Below are 19,215 nucleotides of genomic sequence, written 5' to 3'. Positions count from 1 at the left end.
CAATTTTTGATTTGGAGTAAAATGAGCATCGCGGAAAGAAAAAATGGCCATTTGATGTCACTCACTTTGGAATCATTGAAATTCGATGTTTACACAATGAATCATTAATCAATGATCACCAGTGATTATTTGCTTAAATTTGCCTTTGCATATGAAAAGCATTTTGTTTCAGTACTTTTCATGTTAACCATATTGTTTGTTTGCTTAAACTGTCGCTTATTACATACGGAATTTACATAAAGTAGTTTATACATACATACAAAATTAAGCAATGCTTCCATCTGCCAGTTGCCAATATTTAATTTATTAATTAAATTTAATGATTCACTTATGCTTGCTATAAAATTTTGCAAATAATGAACTGTCTGAGGTAAGAAATATATAAAATTCCATAAAATAAATTTGCAATACTACTGATAACTGATGGAAATGTTAAAATTATGTTGGATTTTCATTTCACACGTAATTTCATTTGTCAGTATATATGTATAAATAAATCCTGAAGCTTTCATTTACATACACAAGTCAATCAATGATAAAAATAAAAGCTTAACAAAAATACTAACCAAACCCCCAAAAACTGACAAAATAAAAAAAAGCAGTGAAAAAAGCAAGTCATCAGCTATGAAAAAGTGCACATCGAGAAGATACAATTTTGGATAATGAAATGTTGTAGCAGGTCAGAGTTAATAACCACAAAATCGTTGAAGTAATGACGGCGGCTTTTTGCCTTCACCATGCTTTTTTGTTATTCATTTAATGACAAATTCATCACTTTTGCAATGAAGATTAGAACTTTCACAATTTCGTCAATCTAAAAGATGAAAGAATAAATTTACATTTCGAAATGAAAAATTATAACTTTTAAAAATAAATACTCTTTTTTGAGCAGACATTGAATTGAAATTATGCCCAGAATCAGTGTCAATATGAATCAGCAGTGGATTAGTTTGATGAGCACAGTCTTTCAGCTGATAATACAACTCAGCCATGAATTTCAACGAATGGCACGGTACAACGCGATCGTCGTGATCTGCGGTAAACAGCAACGTAGCCGGATATTGAACTGGCGCCAGTGGAGAACGTATGTTATGCAAAGGAGAAAATCTACATTAAAATTAACTGAGATTAAAAGCCGGTATTTAAAAACAAATGTAAAATGCTATCATGCATATTAATTGGCTTTTTTAAAGAAAAGTTCAGCACTAACATTTCATGCTACTTAATCTAAATTAACAAGCAACTTTTTTACTTGATCAAATATTCGAATTCTTCCTTGCATTCAGAACAACCAAATTCAACAGTCCAAGCTCTGCCTATAGTAAAGTTTTGAAAGCGAAGCATGTCCATCACTCTAAAATAAAAGCATTTTTCATTAATTCTTGTTTGAAAGGAAAAAACATTTCACCCTTACCCAACTTGTGCAATTAAACAACCGAACAAATCTGGACGTTGATTAGCGCACGCAGCTACCATCATGCCACCACAAGAACCCCCTTGAATTGCTAACCTAAAACAGTATATAAAACTGTAATTAAAGAAGAAGATAAATATTTTGTTTTCCATACAGAGATGGTCGAGTATAATTTAAAGAAATCAAATATTCAGCAGCTGCGATAAAATCATCAAACACATTCTGACGATTATTTTTCAATCCAGCTGAATGCCACGCCTTACCAAATTCTCTGTCAAAAATAACATAAATTATACAACACTATTACCGTCAAAGAATATTCAATATTTATATAGTTTTCAAAATTAAAACAAATTGTATTAAATGAAGAAAAAAATTTTCTTTGTTTTTTCTTGCATTTGCACTTACCCCCCACCCCTAGTGTTCGCAATAGCAAACACGCCGCCAAAGTCATTGACAAACAGCATAGTCGATACGGAAAACGATGGCATCAGTGCAATTTTGAAACCACCGTAACCATATAAAATGGTAGGATTTTGTCCATTTAACTGCATGTCCTGTACATGTTAAGTATATAATCAAATATGCAAACCGACGACATTATATAATGATTTTTTCTATTTGTACCTTTCTGCTTACAATGTACATTGGCACTTTTGTTCCATCTTTGCTGTCGTAAAAAATCTGCTTCACTTGCATATTTTCACTAAATTCATGGGAATGCACAATCTAAAACAAAACAATTTCCAATAATAACCCTTTAAAGAAAATTATTTCATGATATATTCAATTAGAAAAGGAGAAAATCAACATCATAATAAAATTTTAATCGAGAACAGAATGTGAAAGCTCAAAATTATCAGAATATATCAATTGTAAATCAAATGCTTTTACCGTCTTGACGTAGGTTCCATCATCGTTTATTTTATAATGCATAATCATTCCTGCCAGAGAAAACGACGAGCATTTGAGAAAAAACTGAAATTTTAAAATTGAATTTCACATAAAATGAACGCACTACTAACCTCATTTAAATACTGCCTTGATGAAATTGAAGACACGGTACAAAATGGAAGATCCAAAGTACCAATCTGTTTAGCAGTTTGGAGATCATATATATACATAACATCCTACAATATATATATATATATATATCAAATGTGAGCTGAAATTTCAAAAACCACCTTCACCTTAACGTTTTCAATATAGTCAATTAGTAAAAATTTGTGATTCACAATTCTCGCAAAACCGATTCTCTTGTTTTCCACCTCTTCCAAAATTGTTGTGATTTCATTGTTCTATATAAAGAAAATGAATATTTTCGACAATTTCTTCATCGTTGTACCTTTTGAATATCAACTTTGATTAATTTATGCATCGGTGCATTATCATCAGTCACAAATATTAAGCATGAATCATAGACGCCAACAAACTAAACAAAAACACACTGAGCATACATTTCACATATATAATTTGAAGAAATTAATTTTTGTAAACCACAACAAATTATACCTCGTATTTTGCCTTTGCTTTCAAGTCTAAATATTTCATTTCAAAATTACCTATAAAAATAGCAACAACAACTTAAAGCTAAATAATGTTCAAAACTATCAAATAAAATACCTGCTTTCGCCTGATCGGTTGTCATGTCACACAAATAGAGAAAAGTTTGAGTACTGCACCCTTCATAAATTGTGCATAATAGAAACTGTTCATTATCAGACATTGCTGCATCGCTAAAGCCCTCAATCAAAGAGAAAAAAAACAATTTAAAGCATATATACATAATGTTCTAAAAAGTACATCATAAAAATAGGATTCAATGGAAATCGCAATACGACAAGATCATCCTTCTGATCAGTTCCAAGAACATGATAATACAATGTATGAAATTCGTTCTTATCCGGACACGTGCCAACTGCTTCAGTAACGCTATTCGCAAAAGTCTAAAGAAGAAACAAAACAAAAATCTTCATAATATATCATGCGATTTACCGTATAAAATATCCCTTTTGCATCTGGAGACCAAACAAGCGACGTATAACGCAAGTTTTCCAGTTTATCATCCAAAAGTTCACCAGAAGGAATTTTTCGAAACTCAAAAAAGCATAATTTTCAATTTTAAAATAACCAGCAAGCCATTCCATTATAATCACAAACAATAAACAAATAGATTAATAAAGTTTTTAACAAATTTTACAAATGAAACCTTGAACATCTTCAGTTTTATAATACAGTAGCCAATAACCATAACGTAAAAAATGAGTTCACATAAATTACTTTTCATTATTCAGTAACAATAACTGCTAGCCATTTACTATCAGTTCAGACATGAAGTAAATTGCATAATACATGAAAAATAATTAAAATTTATTCGTAGCGTACCGTTAGGAGAAAATTTCAATTTAATATTCAAATTCAGTATTCAACATGTAACAATATAAATTACCTTTACTGTTGTCCAGTCGGATCCTTTCTGCGTTACACCGAAAGCTAATAATGTACCATCTTTTGAAGCGCTAAACATTTTCATTGACGTGGTGAATTCTGTGTCGTTCTCATTTACATCAGTAAATAGCTTTCCTGGAACCTTCCAGTCATTTGTTATGTAAAGACGACTAAATATACCTTTAATGTAAACAATTTAAACGAAAAATGATTCAGCATACTTGTGCTGTTCTAGTCCAGAATTGTAAAGATAAAAATAATAATCACCCGCAATTCTATAACATCCATACTTTGGATAGTTTTCATAATAAAGAATACTAAATAAAAAATATTAGAAACATATGATATAATATAGATTAAAACAGTTCTAGTACCGTTGGCGAATTTTTGCAAATAAAGATTCTGGGTTGCATAGGAAAGCTGAAGAATATGAATTAAGATCATTAATATAACTTTGAGTTTCTGTGCTGTACGGATTTTCTAACCATCGATAAGGATCTTTAATCTAGAAAGTAGCTAACGATAGTTATTAATTATTAGCAGAGGATAAAAATAAAGCTAGAAAAAATGGTTTCCTCTCCTTTAAATAATTATAATTTAATTACAACTTTTACATTAACATTCCACTATTTTTATAATAAAAATTTACTATTGTTCCGTGATAATCATCTTGTATTTGTTCATCACGTCGAGCAAGCGGATAGTCATGAACAGGCTTATCAAACATGTTGCTAAATTGATTTTTCAAGGTTAAATTCTAAAACATATAAAAGAAAAATAAATTATCAAATCCATATCTTTACCTTCTATGATGTAGATATGAATACAAACAAAATTCAGTAAACAATTTATTTGTGAATTTTGATTTTTATAAATATTTGAAAGTATTAGTAATGTAAATTAAAATATAAAAATTAAAAAAACAAACGCCAAATAAACAGTATACATTTATGCAGAAGTTTGTCATTTATTCTCAAAATAGCATAGCAATATCCGGTTTATCTGCATGTTATGAACAGTATATAATCACATTGAAAAGCAAATAAAGGTGATGCAAACATAATACTTAAATTATTAGTAAAGAAAATTAATTATCAGTAAACACAAAAGCATGGCGGAACATTAAAGAGACCAAATTAATAATATACAGTAAATTTCATCTTCAAGTGTAGCATTGAAGAAATATTATAAATTCTACTTATTCGAAATTTGCATTAAAATAAATTTTAAAAGTATGCAAATAAATTTTTAAAAATTTTACAAATAATTCTTAAATATAAACAAATCCGAGTGACTGAATTTGATATGTCGCAACTACGTCATTTTGCCGCCTGGCGTTTGTCTGATTGGCTCAGCTTAGCTCAATTCGGCCGTCACTTCATCTCTCTTTTACATTACTGGCACTAATTAACGTTTTTTAAATTCATGCATTTCTGTTAGTTTAAAAATAATTTATCATATGGATTTACTTATTTTTTATTTTCAAATGACTTTATTTAATCACGAAAATTCATGCAGAAAATAAATATTCATTCTCGAAATATTTAAATAGCATGCATATGCATATGTATAAGTATATGTATATGTATATGTATATGTATATGTATATGTATATGTATATGTATATTTATGTTTGATCAATGAAGTTTGAAGTGTAGCATGAAACTGGCCGAAAACATAGAAGCTAACAAAGTATACTGATAACAAAAATATAAATTAAGAAAACAAGCTTCACATCTGTTAAAAAACTGAGTGTCATTGTTGTGCTAGGTTTTTCCTACCAAATTTCAACGGCATTCTGAGAAATTTTACGATAGAAAAATAAATTTTAATTCTAAATATAGATCACGATATTTACTACAGTATTACTCAGCATACTCAAAAACTGTAATAACAAAGCATCTTTATACTGTAAATATTCGTTTTCTTCCGCATTTATGATTTGAAATGTAAAAAAATTCAAAACTAGCAACAAAAAAAATAAATGATAACCCCAAACTGCACAAAATGCAACAGCAAAATAAATTCCGCTTCAAATCTGGAAATCGATGTAAATTCTGCTGTTTCAAACAATTATTTAATGTAGAAAAAAATAAACAATTTTTTTGAAAATAAGAATGAGTAAGTGTATTTAAAGAAATTTACAGGGATGTTTGACTAATGATGACGTCATCAAACTGTTCCTATCATCTTTTTTGACAATTAACTTAGTTTTAACAAAAAAAATAAATTATTAAAACAATTATGGGCTAAAATATTCAACTTATCATATTTAACTTTAAATTTTGGTGATGTTAGCACAATTTATTCTGTGCGAAATTTATTACTAATCCTGCATTTCTTTACTGTAGCATGCTGCTTACTATCGAAATTGCTTTTGCTATTTGTAAACTTGAAGCGGAAGGTGTGTAGTGGTATTCAGGAAATGAAGTTTTGGTTGTCAGAGCATGTATTTGAGTAAGTTCTCTTGTATATTTTGATATTTAATATCTTTTGAATGTTCTTTTATGTAGGCATGATTGGGATACAGTGGTGAAAGCTGCTTGGCGGAAGTATCCAAATCCTTTAAAGCCAGAAGTTACTGGAATAGATATTGTTAACAGAGAACTAGGCCCTGATGGAATTTTGCGTACAGATCGAGTGATCAGAACTGAATGGAGAGTGCCTTCTTGGGCCACTAAAGTTTGCGGGCTATTTTGTCACATTGTATTGTTTACTTTCTAAAAGTGAATTTTAGTTGATTGGCTTGAAAAATCCGAGCTACGCTCATGAGTACTCTGAAGTTGATACTCAGTCGAAACGAATGCTGTTGCGATCTCAGAATGTAAGATATATGAAGTTTGTTAAAATCTGTTTTAATTTGCGCTTGTGTGTTAAGAATTTTAATTCGCTTATATGAAATTTTGTGAAAGTGTTAAATGTCGTTGCTGTATTTTTAGTTGAACTGCCGAAATTTTGTTTGTGTAGAAGAGACCCTGAAATATGTACCGCATCCAACCGAAGCGAATAAGTATTATTATCTGATTTTAGTTTTACAACAATTATTTTCGTTTATTTTAGAACACTGATGACTCAGGCTGCTAGTATTAGCGTTTATGGAGTGCCGCTTATTAGTTACATGGAAAATATGTTGGTTAACATGTTTCGCTTCAATTCACAAAAAGTAAGTTTTCCGCTTATTTAGAGCGCTTTTAATGGGATAATTTTTTTGAGATTACATCAGTGTATTTGATTGAAGGAAAATGATTGTAAAGCTTTTGGCATTTGTTTTTTAACTTTTATTTATTTCGTATTTGAAAAGTGTGATTGGTAGATATTTTTTCTTGAATTGATTATACCGATTCGAATCTTTAATTCATGGTATTTCTTGTAGGGTTGTCAGGCAATGGAATGGGTTATTAATAATATTAAACGTGAGTATGAAGAGATTTCTAATAAGATGAATGGCGATTACAAAACATTGGTCAATCCAGCCCTGGAAACTTGAACGATGAAACAGATATATGGTCAACTTTTTGTTTTTAGCTGCTGGCAAAGTTGCAACAGTTTTAACAGAAACTTCAAGAATGGGAGCTCTTCCCTCTTGTAGTACTTTATTTTCTGAAAATTGTTAAACCGTGTCAACTGAATTTAGGGATATATTTGTTTTATATCGTGTTATCGCCATTATTTATTAGTAAATGTTAAAAGGGCTGAAAATGGCACTTTTTTAGTGAGAATAAAAATGAAAAGTATTGGAATTTTACAATTTTTAAAGTAAATTACAGTTTTCAGTGCTTAATAAAAATGGAAAAAACCTAATTCCCCAAATTTCTGCAAACATTTCATAAAATTTTGACAAGTGTTGTCAGCCTATCAATTTTTAACATTATGCATATCACATTCTGCTACTGAGGTGAAATATAAAGCCATCTCTTAACGAACCCCGTGCTAATTTGTGCCATTACATTTTCAGTTTGAAATCTAAAATTCAAATTTTATGAAATAAATTTATTCATGCAGTGGAAAAAAATTCAAAAACAAAGCATTCAAACATGATAAACATCAATTGTTTGTTAATGTTCATTAACATAAAAATACAAATTTCCTACTCGAGTAAGATATTTCATACGCATATGAAATATTCTTTTTAAATGTTGTAAAAACTTATTCACAATAATCAAATAAAGTTAAAATTATGTACGAAAGCCGAAATTACAAAAATTCAATAATATGATTAATTCTTGATTGTACTTTAATACAGTAATGATTTCAGGCACCACAATCTTTTAAATGTAATTATTATAAAATGATTTTCAAACAGTCGTTATCAGTGAATTGTAAAATTTGTTTGTGCAACTATAAACTGAGTTTCTTTTTGAAACGGAATTATGTGAAACAGAAACGCATACCATTGTGTTTCTGAGAAACCTAACCATCAATCATGAAAAAATATTGAATATGTGCATATGTATTTCTGATTATTTTCATGATATTAACTAATAATGAGGGAGGAAAAACGAAAATGCATTTCTAAGTACGGTATTCGACAAATTACTGTAATGCACCTGCAAATCACACAAACGATGTGGTGACATCATAGTGCTGATTTATGAGCGTATGCTTATTGTGTTTTAGATTTTTACTGGCTTGCAGACCAGGTTACATTTTCTAAAACATAATTTCGCTCTATAGTGAAGATCAGCATGCCTCATCATCGGTCAGATCAATGGGAATGTTGATTCGCATGGTCTAAAATTCTGTGACGTCATTTTCACGAATATCATGGTTGTGGAAGCGTCACAGTGGAACTGTGAAGTGTAAACGATTGGATGGTGTGTTTGAAACAGGAAGGCTCATTTTAGTGAAGAAATGACGTGGCCAGCAGCGAACAGAGTTGCATAGAATGAAAAATTGCTGCGCGATACTGATAGTTTTGATCGTTATGGTGCGCCCGTCACGATCACTACGCAACAGCGAAGAAACAACTACACCGAACTGACCATCAATCCTTTAACTGCTTTGAACTGCATGCGGTATGCGAAGAAAACTCCATCTACACTAGACAGGAACTGATTCCATCCAACCCATCCACATGCGGTGACTATTTATTGGAATGGTAAAAGCCGTACGTGGACTGCCAGTTTGCGCACCAAATTGTGACTGGATAATACTGTGATCAGTGTCGGCCTCAGTATAATGCTGAATACTCTCCGAATGTTATCCTTACGTTAACTATTCACGCACGTGAAATCTTGTGTGTTTGGATGGGTAGTAACCCGGAAATTAAAAGAATTTAAAGATTATCATGTGGTATGCTGTGATCTTTGCGATTGCACAGGCAAGGATTTGAAGGCTTTATGACATTTGAATTCAGTCAGCACAAGAATAAGCAAATGGTGCGGATTGTTTTACCGATGAGCAACTACTACCAGTTTATCTACTACTACGCAATAATAATGTTTTGGCAAGGAAGATTGTAAATGGCTTGAAGAAAGAAGATGCGATAGACAAGCATTGTCTGAAATGGAGTATCCGGTCTACTAAAAATTTTGGGCACCGAATAATGTAGATAAATGCATAGAGTAAAGAAATCATCTCATCAGAGTGGCCAGAAAAGGCTTCGAATCAGGACACTCCCGTGACATAAGGGTGGAAGCAGTTCTAGCGACTGCATTGACCTGTAGGATAGAATCGAATGGTTTATGGCTTTTGCATTCTGACGCTACAATAGTAAAGAAGTGGTGTGGATTGGCTTATGGATGAACGACTGCTGCCAGTTTGTATGCTATGTTTATGGTTCTTTGATTGGTAGATTATGCATTTTTGGAATAAGTTCCGAAGAAGAGATAGTTGCAATGGAAACGATTTTGGTGAAACGCTTGCCCCATCAGCGTTTCGCTCTGGGTGACTTTAATGCATGGATAAAGAAAGATTTGGCGCAAAACCAAATTCAGGAGTTTGTTGAATGAAGTGCTGTAACTGCTCTGCAAGAGGATATGTCGATTCATGGTTAAATATTATGTTATTTGGGTGATCATCATATAGTATATATGTTTTTCGTAAATGTTGGTTATTCTTTTGTGAATATTTTATTGTTGTTTTGTTATTAATTATTAAAAATGTTTGCTATTCTGCAGTACAAAGATTTTTTAAGCATTATCGCCTCTCAGAAATAATACAAACCGGCGAAATCTGTAATTAATGCGTCGTTTGTCTTTTTCAATGCGCACGCTGTTATCGCAAGACATGTGAACGCCACTGCTTTCAATCGAGTTGGAATTTCTTGTTTTATCCAATTTGTGATAAGGTAATAAGACGGAAGGTGCGTTTGTGTTAAATTTCATGTTTAGCTTTCATCTGCTGATGAATTTAAACATTGAAAACTAAAAAATCTAAATAGGTAAGCTTTCTATGAACTAATACATTAAAACTAGCATGTGAAATGTGGACTGTTGGTAAACTGTGTGAAGAAATGCTAACAATGTAAGGCAGTAAGCATTGAACGAGGCGCACTCATTGAATAAGGAAAGCTGCATAGTCAATGACAGAAGTAGGACAAATGCCGCCACCAAATTATCCTGTAAAATGGGTCAATTTTGCTGTCTCATTAGTGACAGACGCATCTAATTTCTGTTATTTAATGCGTCTTCTGTTTTTTATCATCTTGTTCATTATCAGAATTTTTTTGGTAACGGGTACTTCATTTTCAGTAGTTTATTTTTGATTTACTTTCTAGTAATTAATCTCAATATTACATTTGTTTTATTTTACAGTATGTAAATTGATCTTGATTTTCAGAATTAGTTTTTTGTTTACTGTTTTTTATCTCACAATGAAGTATGATTTTTATTTGACATTTTCTATGAATATTTGGATATTGTGTTAGATAAGCAGTATTTTATATCTGCGAATTTGATCAGTGGGTTAGGCATTAGTTTTTGAACCTTCGTATACAGGTACATTGCAGGATGCGCGAAACCGAAGATTTAATTATTAAAATTTTGTTTTGAATATGCCACACATTGAAGAATATACTGTAAATATGAGATGAAAGTAAAAGTTTTTTAATTTTTGAAAGCATATAATGTGCATCGACACCGAAAATGATTGGCTTTTGGTAATTCACCAAACAGTTGTGTACAGTCAATGATGGAATATGGAATTGCTAAAAATATAGTGTAGTTTTAGTAAGTCGGCGATCACATGTTCCCAATCCTTTGCGATCAGTTGGCGTATGATGAATTTATGTGTTATATTTTTTATTTTTAATAAGGGTATTTTGTATTATAATATTACTAATGCAGGAAAAACGTTAACCAGCAATAGAGCTGTTATGAACATAGTTGCGTAATGTTCGTTATGTAAAGTATCTTTTGGGAAACTTTAGATTATAGCTTCTTGAGATTGCGTGATTTTGGGATTGTTAGGATTCTGAAAATTATTGAGTAATGAACTGTTGGAAATTGCATTTCTTATTTTTGTCTCCTGAACGTGTTGTGTTTACCTCGAACGTTAGAAATTCCTTTCTATTTCTATTTTTTGTTATTTTTATGGTCGTGTTTACATGGTTCAAAGGAAGTAGAGTAATTGTTGTTTGCTTCACATCTATCTGTCAGAATTGACATTTGAGAAGGAACATGTATCAGCGATATGTGAGCCGGTGTCGCGGGACCAGATCGGTCACTTCCTGACAACAGAGAGGAGAATGACAGAAATGGATTTATGACCAACAGAGACCGTGGTATCGAATTTCTTTCGCGCCATGAATGCGAGGAAAGCGAGGAGGAAAATCAGTATCATTCTGACTGAGCGAGCCGTGCGGTAGTTGTGAGCAGCGTGTTGCAGAGATCACGAACATTAGCGTTGTGTGTTACTATCTGAACGGTCGGTTTGTTCGCAATTTTCTCTGTTCTCTGTTGACTTCAATTATTGAAATGAAATTCCATACTCGGTATTTCGTTCGCTGTTGTGCGAAGAGCATTAGCTTGCTTGAACAAGACCAGCGACATCCCTTTTAAATCGCCCGTCATATCGAGTATTGCGGGACGAACTTGAAGATCAGATTGTAAGAGAATATACTATAGAACCTATGCCGTATTGCTGTTGGTAATAACGGATGGAAACGTAATAAATAGACTAAAATTAGAAAATGTAAAAAATTAAGTGAACATAGTTCAATATTAATATTTTATATTGTGGGCTGTTTTATGTTTCTTACTATAAAAGTAGTATCTGGTTTACTACAGTATTCGATTTCTTTCTGAATATTATATAGTGATTTCAATATGCATGAGTATGATAATTTTATGGAATTATTTATATAAATATATTACTATGAAGTATTTAAACTTTAATAACTATGGAAATATGATAACTGTAAGATTCATTCTTGAATTTGTTAAATTACTGAATGTAAATAAAGATTGTTTATACTTTGATACTTTAAATTATGGCATCGATTTTCTGTATGCCAAATTTTTTTCGTAAAATAATATTAACTCACCTTTTAATTTAGTTATCATTAATTTATTAGTTCTTCTTATGAAGTAACACAAAGTTCGTGTTGTCCTTTTTTCACTTCGATTTTTTAGAAATGGTTTTTCCACTGACGTTGCTACGGACAGCTCAGAATCATCCAATGTTGATAGAACTGAAAAATGGTGAAACATATAATGGTCATCTGGAAGCTTGCGACTGTTGGATGAATGTTCATTTACGAGATGTTATATGCACTTCAAAAGAAGGTGATCGATTTTGGCGCATTCCTGAAGCATTCATACGTGGCTGCAGTATCAAATATTTACGTATTCCAGAAGAAGTAATGGATTGTGTAAGAGATGAAATTAAAGAAACTAGAAAGCATCAAAGAGAAAATGCTAAGAGAAAGAGTCTGATCAAAAACATGGTCAGTTCAGAAAAGAATAAAGTTCAAAATACATCGCAACATAAATATTAAGCTGGAAACAAAGATTTATACAAATGAATAAAATTGTAATTGTATAAACGCATACTTATACTTTCATATGTTTGTTGTTTTTTTGTTTTTATTATAAATGATATTTACTTTTTACGTATAGTGATGCGATTACGACATTAGTCAAATTTTAGCTTGTGAATGTATACTTCGTTATTATGGATTCATTTTACAGTTATTCAGATGGCTGAAGTATTAACTGGCTATCAGCTGACCCCGATTGAATGTTATACACCAACAACCTGCAATATTGCACAACTGTTGTTTCAATAATCGAGTAAAACCTTTTAAAAACCACAGTTCGACATCACGTAACAATTCAAGTGCAGTTATTTCAGTTTTAAAATATTTTTCTTTTTTTAGGGGCCTGTCGACAAAATTGCATTTTTACTGTCGTAATTATTTTAGCGTTTTTTGTATTTTTTCTGATTTTATAATGATATTTTCAAATAAATGTTAATCACTCAATCATGATAAAATGAGCCCATCATATTACTGAATAATGTTATTCTTAAAACTGTTAAATGTAAAAAACTGTTTATTAATAAACCTAACTTATTTAATGGCTTTTTAAAAAACAATAAATATAAAATTTAATTTATACATGAGAAAAGCGTAACTTTTGGTTGTATATTATCATGTTTTGGATGAGTTACTGTAATTGTTCCTGTATGCTATTAATTACAGTATAATACGAGGAGTAAAAGTTTTTTGTGAGGTATCATGAATTGCAGTATGAACTTTCTTGAAAAGAGGATGAGCCAGCTGGAAACGTTGATTAGAACTCAGTCAGAAGTATCTGAAAATTTTGAAGAAAGCATTTTGAGTCAATACAAAACTACAAAACTGGCTCTTAATGAATTTTTGCAAAATAAGTCAAAGGTAATTATTAATAAATTATCATGTTGTTTTAACGGAATTTTAATATGCGTAGTGATTTAGTATTTTTGATTGTTCATTTACAGGTCATAGAATATCTACAAGAGTGCAAAGAGGCATGTGATATTATTCAGCCAAGGTTTTTCATCGAGGTATATTTTTCGGCATAGTTTATTATTATTGCTGTTGTTATTGTTGTAAAATTTAGATTTTATTATCTCCAAATGCTAAATTACAATTGATCATGCTGAAAATGGATTCATTAAAGGCACTCATAGCGATGTTTGCAAAAGTTTCCAGCTTTTCTCCGGTTTTGAATTCAGAGAGTATTCGTGTGGTGAATTCTTATCCATCTGAATTAACGCGTACTTCTGAAAATTTCTTAACGGCAATAGCAGAGAAAGAATGGTAAGTTCTGATAATATGTATTTTTTCTTTTTAATTGTTATTTTTAGTATTCAGCGAAAAGCTAGTCAACTGCTTCAGCTTTACAATGATTTGATTTTTTCCTTTTCTAAGCAATTTGCAGTGTGGAATGCAATGCTGACAAAATTGGAAACAGGGAATGATGAAGGTCACGATAATCATTTATATAGAAAAACGTAGAGAGGACGTGCCGCTTGAATTTCTTTAATATGAGAGAGACGAATTATAGTTAGAATTTGAATCATCTTATTTGTAAAAATTAATGTATTGGCATATTGTTTACTTTGCAGTTAAGCAGTATAAATTAGATTTAAGATTCCATTTCCAACGCACTCGCAATATTTTCCATTTTGATAACCCATGCCCACTTCGACGGTAAATTGATTGGATTTAAATTGCTTAGGTCAATTTCAATACCACTTGGATTTTTGAAACGAAAAGACAGATATTCTGGAAATCCAAGCATTGAAATTTTTGTAAGATTGTTTGCTGCGATAGTTTCCAATGAAAGTAATGAGTTGTCTGGCCATTTGAGTAATATTGCGTAAACTGTTGTACTTTTTGTCCTTTGAAATAGCATACTGAATATAGAATTACTTTCATCGTATACACGAGAGGTATACCTGAAAACTAATGCATTAAACTGGCAACATGGTAAAAGTGAAAATCCATTTTACCACACGAAGTTTAATTTTGGTTCCTGTTGATATGACCAGGGCTTGGTAGAATAAACTGCTTCACCATTGATTGCTAACCATTGACCAATTTGTCTTAGTCGTTCTTCGAAAATTGGCGTGATTTTGCCGTAATGCGTTGGACCAACATTCAAAAGAAGATTACCTCCGAAACTACAGCAGAAAATTGTTTTTCGAAATAAATTTGACACAGCGCTGATTGGATAATTTTTACCTCACAGTGCGTATTAAAATTTCAATTAATTCTTCGACAGTATGATAGTCCTTTAACGTAGCTTCACGCCGGAAACCCCACGATTCTCGATCAATTGTAATGCAACTTTCCCATTTGTGTTTTTGCAGAGTTGCTAAATCAGTTTTACGTGGAATTAAATTCAGTATTAAAATTATATTCCTTACTCGGTTGAAAACGATCGCCACAAGTGTAAAAATCACCGTGCTTACACATGGTACCTCTGCCCCAACGGTCATTAACGACAACAACTTCTTTCACGGGACTGCGTTAACAGTAAAAGTGTTAAACCGTTAAACTTTTATTATATTATGCGTTGCAATGAAAGTCGTATTTTAATTTATTAAAATATACATTAGTTGGATACCTGAATTATTTTTAACGTGAATTACCTTTCATTATAAAGCCATGCCAAAAATTTGGTAGAATTCCAGTAGGCATCAGCTGCTTCCCAGTCACCATCACTCCATAATACTTTGGGTTGATATTTATAGATGATTTCCATCAGTTGTGGTATTACAACAGACTATGAGATGAAGAAGCAGAATTGGTAACTTTTTGATAATTTCATCTTTCAATCTTTAGAGTTTATGTAGTGGAGATTAATAAAATGAAAAGTTGCTTAAATATTTTTGTTATTTAATCGCAGTTTGAATATTATTTCATCATTCATGGCACAACAGTGTTTCAAATGATTGCTTTTCCTGTGTTAATTAAATCTCTTTTAATGAAATTACATTTATAAGAAATTCAAAACGATTAAAAGAATGAAAAGGATAAATTATTGCTGCAAAACAAAAAGAGATCATTATTGCTCGATTGAAAGTTGCTTTTCCTCATAAATAATAATATTTTTCACAAATTTAAGCGTTTACTCACATTTACATAGTCTTGTTTTTTAAAATTTGCTGCTTTATCCGACTGGTACAATGGATTAAACCATTCGTACAACGAATAATACAAGCCAAAATCAATTCCAGCCTTTTGAGCATGTTTGGCTAATTCTCCTGGAAATTCTTTTTTAAAAATGAATTTTTAACAAGTCAAAACAATCCTACCGACGATATCTCGTTTTGGGCCTACATCCATACTATTCCAATTCCACGAATATTTACTTGGCCACATAGTGTAGCCTTCGTGATGTTTACTCGTTAAAACGAAATATCTTTAAATAAATTTCAACAGTCATATTTCAAATTTCAATAAATTGCGCTTGCATAATTGAAAATTTTTAAATAAAAGTTTTCATTTGCGAAACAATAGTGTAAAAATGAACTTACTTAGCTCCGGATATTTTTATTAATTTAACGAACTGTTCAGGATCAAAAAATTCACATGTAAACATTGGTGCGAAGTCGACATAACTAAAATTTGGTTTGAAATTTTGTTTCATGAAATTTGTTTCCTTCAGTCGTTTTGAAATTTTCCAGTGGTACCAGAACCATTCCGCAGCTCCATAAGATGGAACAGAATAAACACCCCAATGGATAAAAATGCCGAATTTTGCGTTGTCATACCATTTTGGCAATGGGCGACTGTCTAAAGAATCCCAATCAGGTGAATATTGAAATTTCGATGAAATTTTTTCTAATGCAAGGAAAAATATAATAACACCAAATAAGGCACTGGACATTTTGTGCTAATGAATGAGATTTGTTGTTGTTGCTGCCGTTAAACCTTTTTACTTTCAATTTTCATGAAAATCGACCATGCGTATCAACTTTCCACAGACGGCAGTGTTGTTCTAAGCGTTCTGTTATCCAATATATAATGTTAATCGTTCTGCAAAAATATACAATGCAAAATCTGACACCGATTTGTTTAATTGTTGAATTTTTAGCGCATTTTATTCAGGTCATTCATGAATTATGAAACTAGCAAATGAATTTTTCCATCGGTCCAATCAATAGCACGATCGGTCAAGTATTCTTATAAAACAACGATTACAGGTGACGCTTCGCTTCTCCTCATTCAGCTTGCTTTTCATGCTTGAAACGGTAAATTAATCTTTTTCTCTATTTTCATAAATGAACAACTTCGACTTTATATTTTGCTTCGGTTCATTGACACCGTTTCCAGTTCAGCTGGCAAGAATGGTAAACTGATATCTTACAAACATTGTATACTGTAATGCAAAAGGAGTCAAATTGCATTCACTTTAGGAAAATCAAAATTTGCTAACATTTATAAAAGTAAAAAAATTCAACAGCCAAAATTGCAAAAAATTTCTGTACAATCCATTGTAACGACGATAACCCAAATACACATCATTCCTATAGGCACATTAACATTAAACTTTTCAATAAATAAATTAAATTGATTATAGATAGATAATTCTAAACTCTGCATTGTAAACACTCAACAAATTCAGTGAACAAAAGTTTTAAATTTTGAAAGTTTCGGTTTCCATAAATGGAAGTCAGCAACAATTTCAATAAAATAAATTCTTTTCTGGCTGAAAAAATTCAAAGATTCGTTGTAAAAATTAACAAAGCCACTTCATGTACACATTTATATAACATTTACTTTTCATTTATTTTTATTTCGACTTCATTCAAATACTATTTTCAGATACACTTTTCTGATATATCTCAAAAAATACCCAATCACATACGTTGCGGATAAGTTTACAGAAGTTCACTACTAATTTCTGATCAATATCAAGCAACCGCTACAATTTTTGTAAAAAAAAATTTTCCTGAAAAATTTCCAAAATTTCATGGGCTATAAACTTGATTGTTTTTGTGAAAATCGGCAAAAAATTTGTTTTCCAAATTTGGACTTTTTTTTGATTGTTATACTTTTATATTAAAAAAAGTTTCAGTTTAAGAGTTTCAATCCAAACTAACCAGCAGGTATGGAATAAATGGGTTCCAAGTTTCAGGTACTGCGGAAATTAATACGTAGGAAAGTTGGCCATCAGTAACTCTCTTTCAACCGAAGAAGAGACTGCCAAATTCTGCACATCAAACATTTCTGACATGGAATCTGTTAGATATTTACTAATACATCTTTTTTTACGATTAATAGAAATAAATTTTTGATATTATAGCTGTGAAATAATCATTATTTCCCGCGAAACAAAACGTAAGCGTTTTCAGTGTTTACGTTGCTAAAAAGTAAACAACTAAAGTAAACAATTCATAGAATGCGGGCCCTATTAGCATCTTTTTCATTTACCAAGCTTCCCATTTATACCAAATTTGCGGATAGTTGAATTCACTTTCTCTAATTAAAAACGATGCAATGCTGATTTGCATAATCAGCATAATATGTAGTCGCCCAGGGTTAAGCTTCATTATAAAAGTTATGAAATTAAATATATTCACAATACATATCACATTATTGAGCTCATGCATGGTATTTGTTCGAAACATTGAAGGAATTAATTCACCAGTATGTACAGTGGACATTATTCCAAGTATCTCAGAAACTATGGCGAATTGCAATATAATTTTACGATTATTGGAAACAATTTTATGCCACTTAAAGTTATGTAAATTATGAAAAACCAGAAATCGATAATTTTTTGAGAAATTTGATAAAGTTACCGATTTGAGCATTTAGAATTTTTGGAATAAAAAAAGAGCATATTGCAAGAAAATAGTTTCCAAATGTAATAATTGCGGACAATTCTAATCTCTAAATTGCCAAGGTGTTCCTCTGGGGAAGTGCAATGTATTAATCAATTCTTTCTTCACATATGGAAACAACATTATACAATTATTAATTACAGATACTATGAATAATTCTAAATTTATTATAAAATAAGAAATTTGAGAGAATTGTTTGTTTGTAAACGTATCATTGATTGAGAGAAATAATGCAATATTAGATGAAAAGTGTAATTCATTGTGTTCATTTCAATTAATTCTTATTTCTATATCGTTTGCAATCAATAAAATTGCGTAAATAAAATTTTTCTATTTTAAAGATTACTGTATTACAAAAATGCATTTCAGGTACAAATCCTATTAGGATCACGAACATTGCCTGGAGGATATAAGTTGTAATTTCTGTAAAAATATGCATAGAATTGAATTATCTTTCGTATTATCCAGCATTCGTGTTTTTTTTCACTTTCTGTTACTTCTACTAAAATCGCATAATCACGCAACGTTTTTTTCAATATCTCGGCAAATACACTTTCATGAAACGTGCGACC

General features: G+C 31.1%; 5 protein-coding genes across 5 annotated transcripts; 2 read left to right on the top strand and 3 right to left on the bottom strand.

Annotated features, from left to right (window-relative positions):
- Positions 1-748: 748 nt before the first annotated feature.
- On the bottom strand, positions 749-6,052 carry Tsp_08229 (prolyl endopeptidase). Its single transcript, XM_003373590.1, has 21 exons — positions 6,041-6,052; positions 4,512-4,619; positions 4,316-4,367; positions 4,237-4,282; positions 4,084-4,179; positions 3,864-4,032; positions 3,410-3,511; positions 3,199-3,360; positions 3,038-3,158; positions 2,927-2,952; positions 2,760-2,846; positions 2,596-2,712; positions 2,440-2,544; positions 2,309-2,392; positions 2,042-2,143; positions 1,823-1,971; positions 1,569-1,685; positions 1,415-1,510; positions 1,253-1,354; positions 879-1,107; positions 749-814 (listed from the first exon to the last, which is right to left on the bottom strand). Exons 1-21 carry the CDS (start codon positions 6,050-6,052, stop codon positions 749-751), a joined length of 2,148 nt encoding a protein of 715 aa, XP_003373638.1.
- A 235-nt stretch (positions 6,053-6,287) lies between these two features.
- On the top strand, positions 6,288-7,349 carry Tsp_08228 (protein slowmo). Its single transcript, XM_003373589.1, has 6 exons — positions 6,288-6,319; positions 6,376-6,544; positions 6,600-6,686; positions 6,802-6,872; positions 6,923-7,025; positions 7,236-7,349. The coding sequence occupies exons 1-6, from the start codon at positions 6,288-6,290 to the stop codon at positions 7,347-7,349; spliced, it is 576 nt and encodes a 191-aa protein (XP_003373637.1).
- Positions 7,350-9,544: 2,195 nt separating this feature from the next.
- Positions 9,545-10,188, bottom strand: Tsp_08227 (conserved hypothetical protein). The gene is made up of 2 exons (XM_003373588.1): positions 10,028-10,188; positions 9,545-9,752 (listed from the first exon to the last, which is right to left on the bottom strand). Exons 1-2 carry the CDS (start codon positions 10,186-10,188, stop codon positions 9,545-9,547), a joined length of 369 nt encoding a protein of 122 aa, XP_003373636.1.
- A 2,249-nt stretch (positions 10,189-12,437) lies between these two features.
- Tsp_08226 (putative LSM domain protein) lies at positions 12,438-14,303 on the top strand. The gene is made up of 8 exons (XM_003373587.1): positions 12,438-12,749; positions 13,002-13,078; positions 13,182-13,227; positions 13,572-13,700; positions 13,784-13,849; positions 13,906-14,105; positions 14,153-14,169; positions 14,227-14,303. Exons 1-8 carry the CDS (start codon positions 12,438-12,440, stop codon positions 14,301-14,303), a joined length of 924 nt encoding a protein of 307 aa, XP_003373635.1.
- Positions 14,304-14,433: 130 nt separating this feature from the next.
- Positions 14,434-16,683, bottom strand: Tsp_08225 (plasma alpha-L-fucosidase). Its single transcript, XM_003373586.1, has 6 exons — positions 16,331-16,683; positions 16,109-16,215; positions 15,930-16,057; positions 15,443-15,576; positions 14,801-14,971; positions 14,434-14,746 (listed from the first exon to the last, which is right to left on the bottom strand). Exons 1-6 carry the CDS (start codon positions 16,681-16,683, stop codon positions 14,434-14,436), a joined length of 1,206 nt encoding a protein of 401 aa, XP_003373634.1.
- Between the last annotated feature and the right edge of the window lie 2,532 nt (positions 16,684-19,215).

Source organism: Trichinella spiralis, assembly GCF_000181795.1.
Source record: "Trichinella spiralis strain ISS 195 chromosome Unknown Scfld6, whole genome shotgun sequence".
Taxonomy (NCBI): Eukaryota; Metazoa; Nematoda; class Enoplea; order Trichinellida; family Trichinellidae; genus Trichinella; species Trichinella spiralis.
Note: the sequence above shows the minus strand (reverse complement) of the source record. Positions and strands in the feature narration are given on the sequence as shown.

Excerpts from the sequence above, each read along its gene's own strand:
- Tsp_08227 (XM_003373588.1), bottom strand. The coding sequence starts at position 10,188 with ATGAAATTTAACACAAACGCACCTTCCGTCTTATTACCTTATCACAAA. Across the intron at positions 9,753-10,027 it reads ATTAATTACAGATTTCGCCG|TCACCCAGAGCGAAACGCTG; the intron begins GTTTGTATTATT and ends CATGCATTAAAG.
- Tsp_08226 (XM_003373587.1), top strand. The coding sequence starts at position 12,438 with ATGGTTTTTCCACTGACGTTGCTACGGACAGCTCAGAATCATCCAATG. Across the intron at positions 13,228-13,571 it reads ACTGTCGTAATTATTTTAGC|AGGATGAGCCAGCTGGAAAC; the intron begins GTTTTTTGTATT and ends TTTCTTGAAAAG. Across the intron at positions 13,850-13,905 it reads AGCCAAGGTTTTTCATCGAG|ATTTTATTATCTCCAAATGC; the intron begins GTATATTTTTCG and ends TGTAAAATTTAG.
- Tsp_08225 (XM_003373586.1), bottom strand. The coding sequence starts at position 16,683 with ATGTCCAGTGCCTTATTTGGTGTTATTATATTTTTCCTTGCATTAGAA. Across the intron at positions 16,058-16,108 it reads CCCAAAACGAGATATCGTCG|GAGAATTAGCCAAACATGCT; the intron begins GTAGGATTGTTT and ends AAGAATTTCCAG. Across the intron at positions 14,747-14,800 it reads CCAAAATTAAACTTCGTGTG|GTATACCTCTCGTGTATACG; the intron begins GTAAAATGGATT and ends ATTAGTTTTCAG.
- Tsp_08228 (XM_003373589.1), top strand. The coding sequence starts at position 6,288 with ATGAAGTTTTGGTTGTCAGAGCATGTATTTGA. Across the intron at positions 6,545-6,599 it reads TGCCTTCTTGGGCCACTAAA|TTGATTGGCTTGAAAAATCC; the intron begins GTTTGCGGGCTA and ends AGTGAATTTTAG. Across the intron at positions 6,687-6,801 it reads TGCTGTTGCGATCTCAGAAT|TTGAACTGCCGAAATTTTGT; the intron begins GTAAGATATATG and ends CTGTATTTTTAG.
- Tsp_08229 (XM_003373590.1), bottom strand. Across the intron at positions 1,511-1,568 it reads AATTATACTCGACCATCTCT|GTTAGCAATTCAAGGGGGTT; the intron begins GTATGGAAAACA and ends ATACTGTTTTAG. Across the intron at positions 1,355-1,414 it reads TGTTTAATTGCACAAGTTGG|AGTGATGGACATGCTTCGCT; the intron begins GTAAGGGTGAAA and ends CTTTTATTTTAG.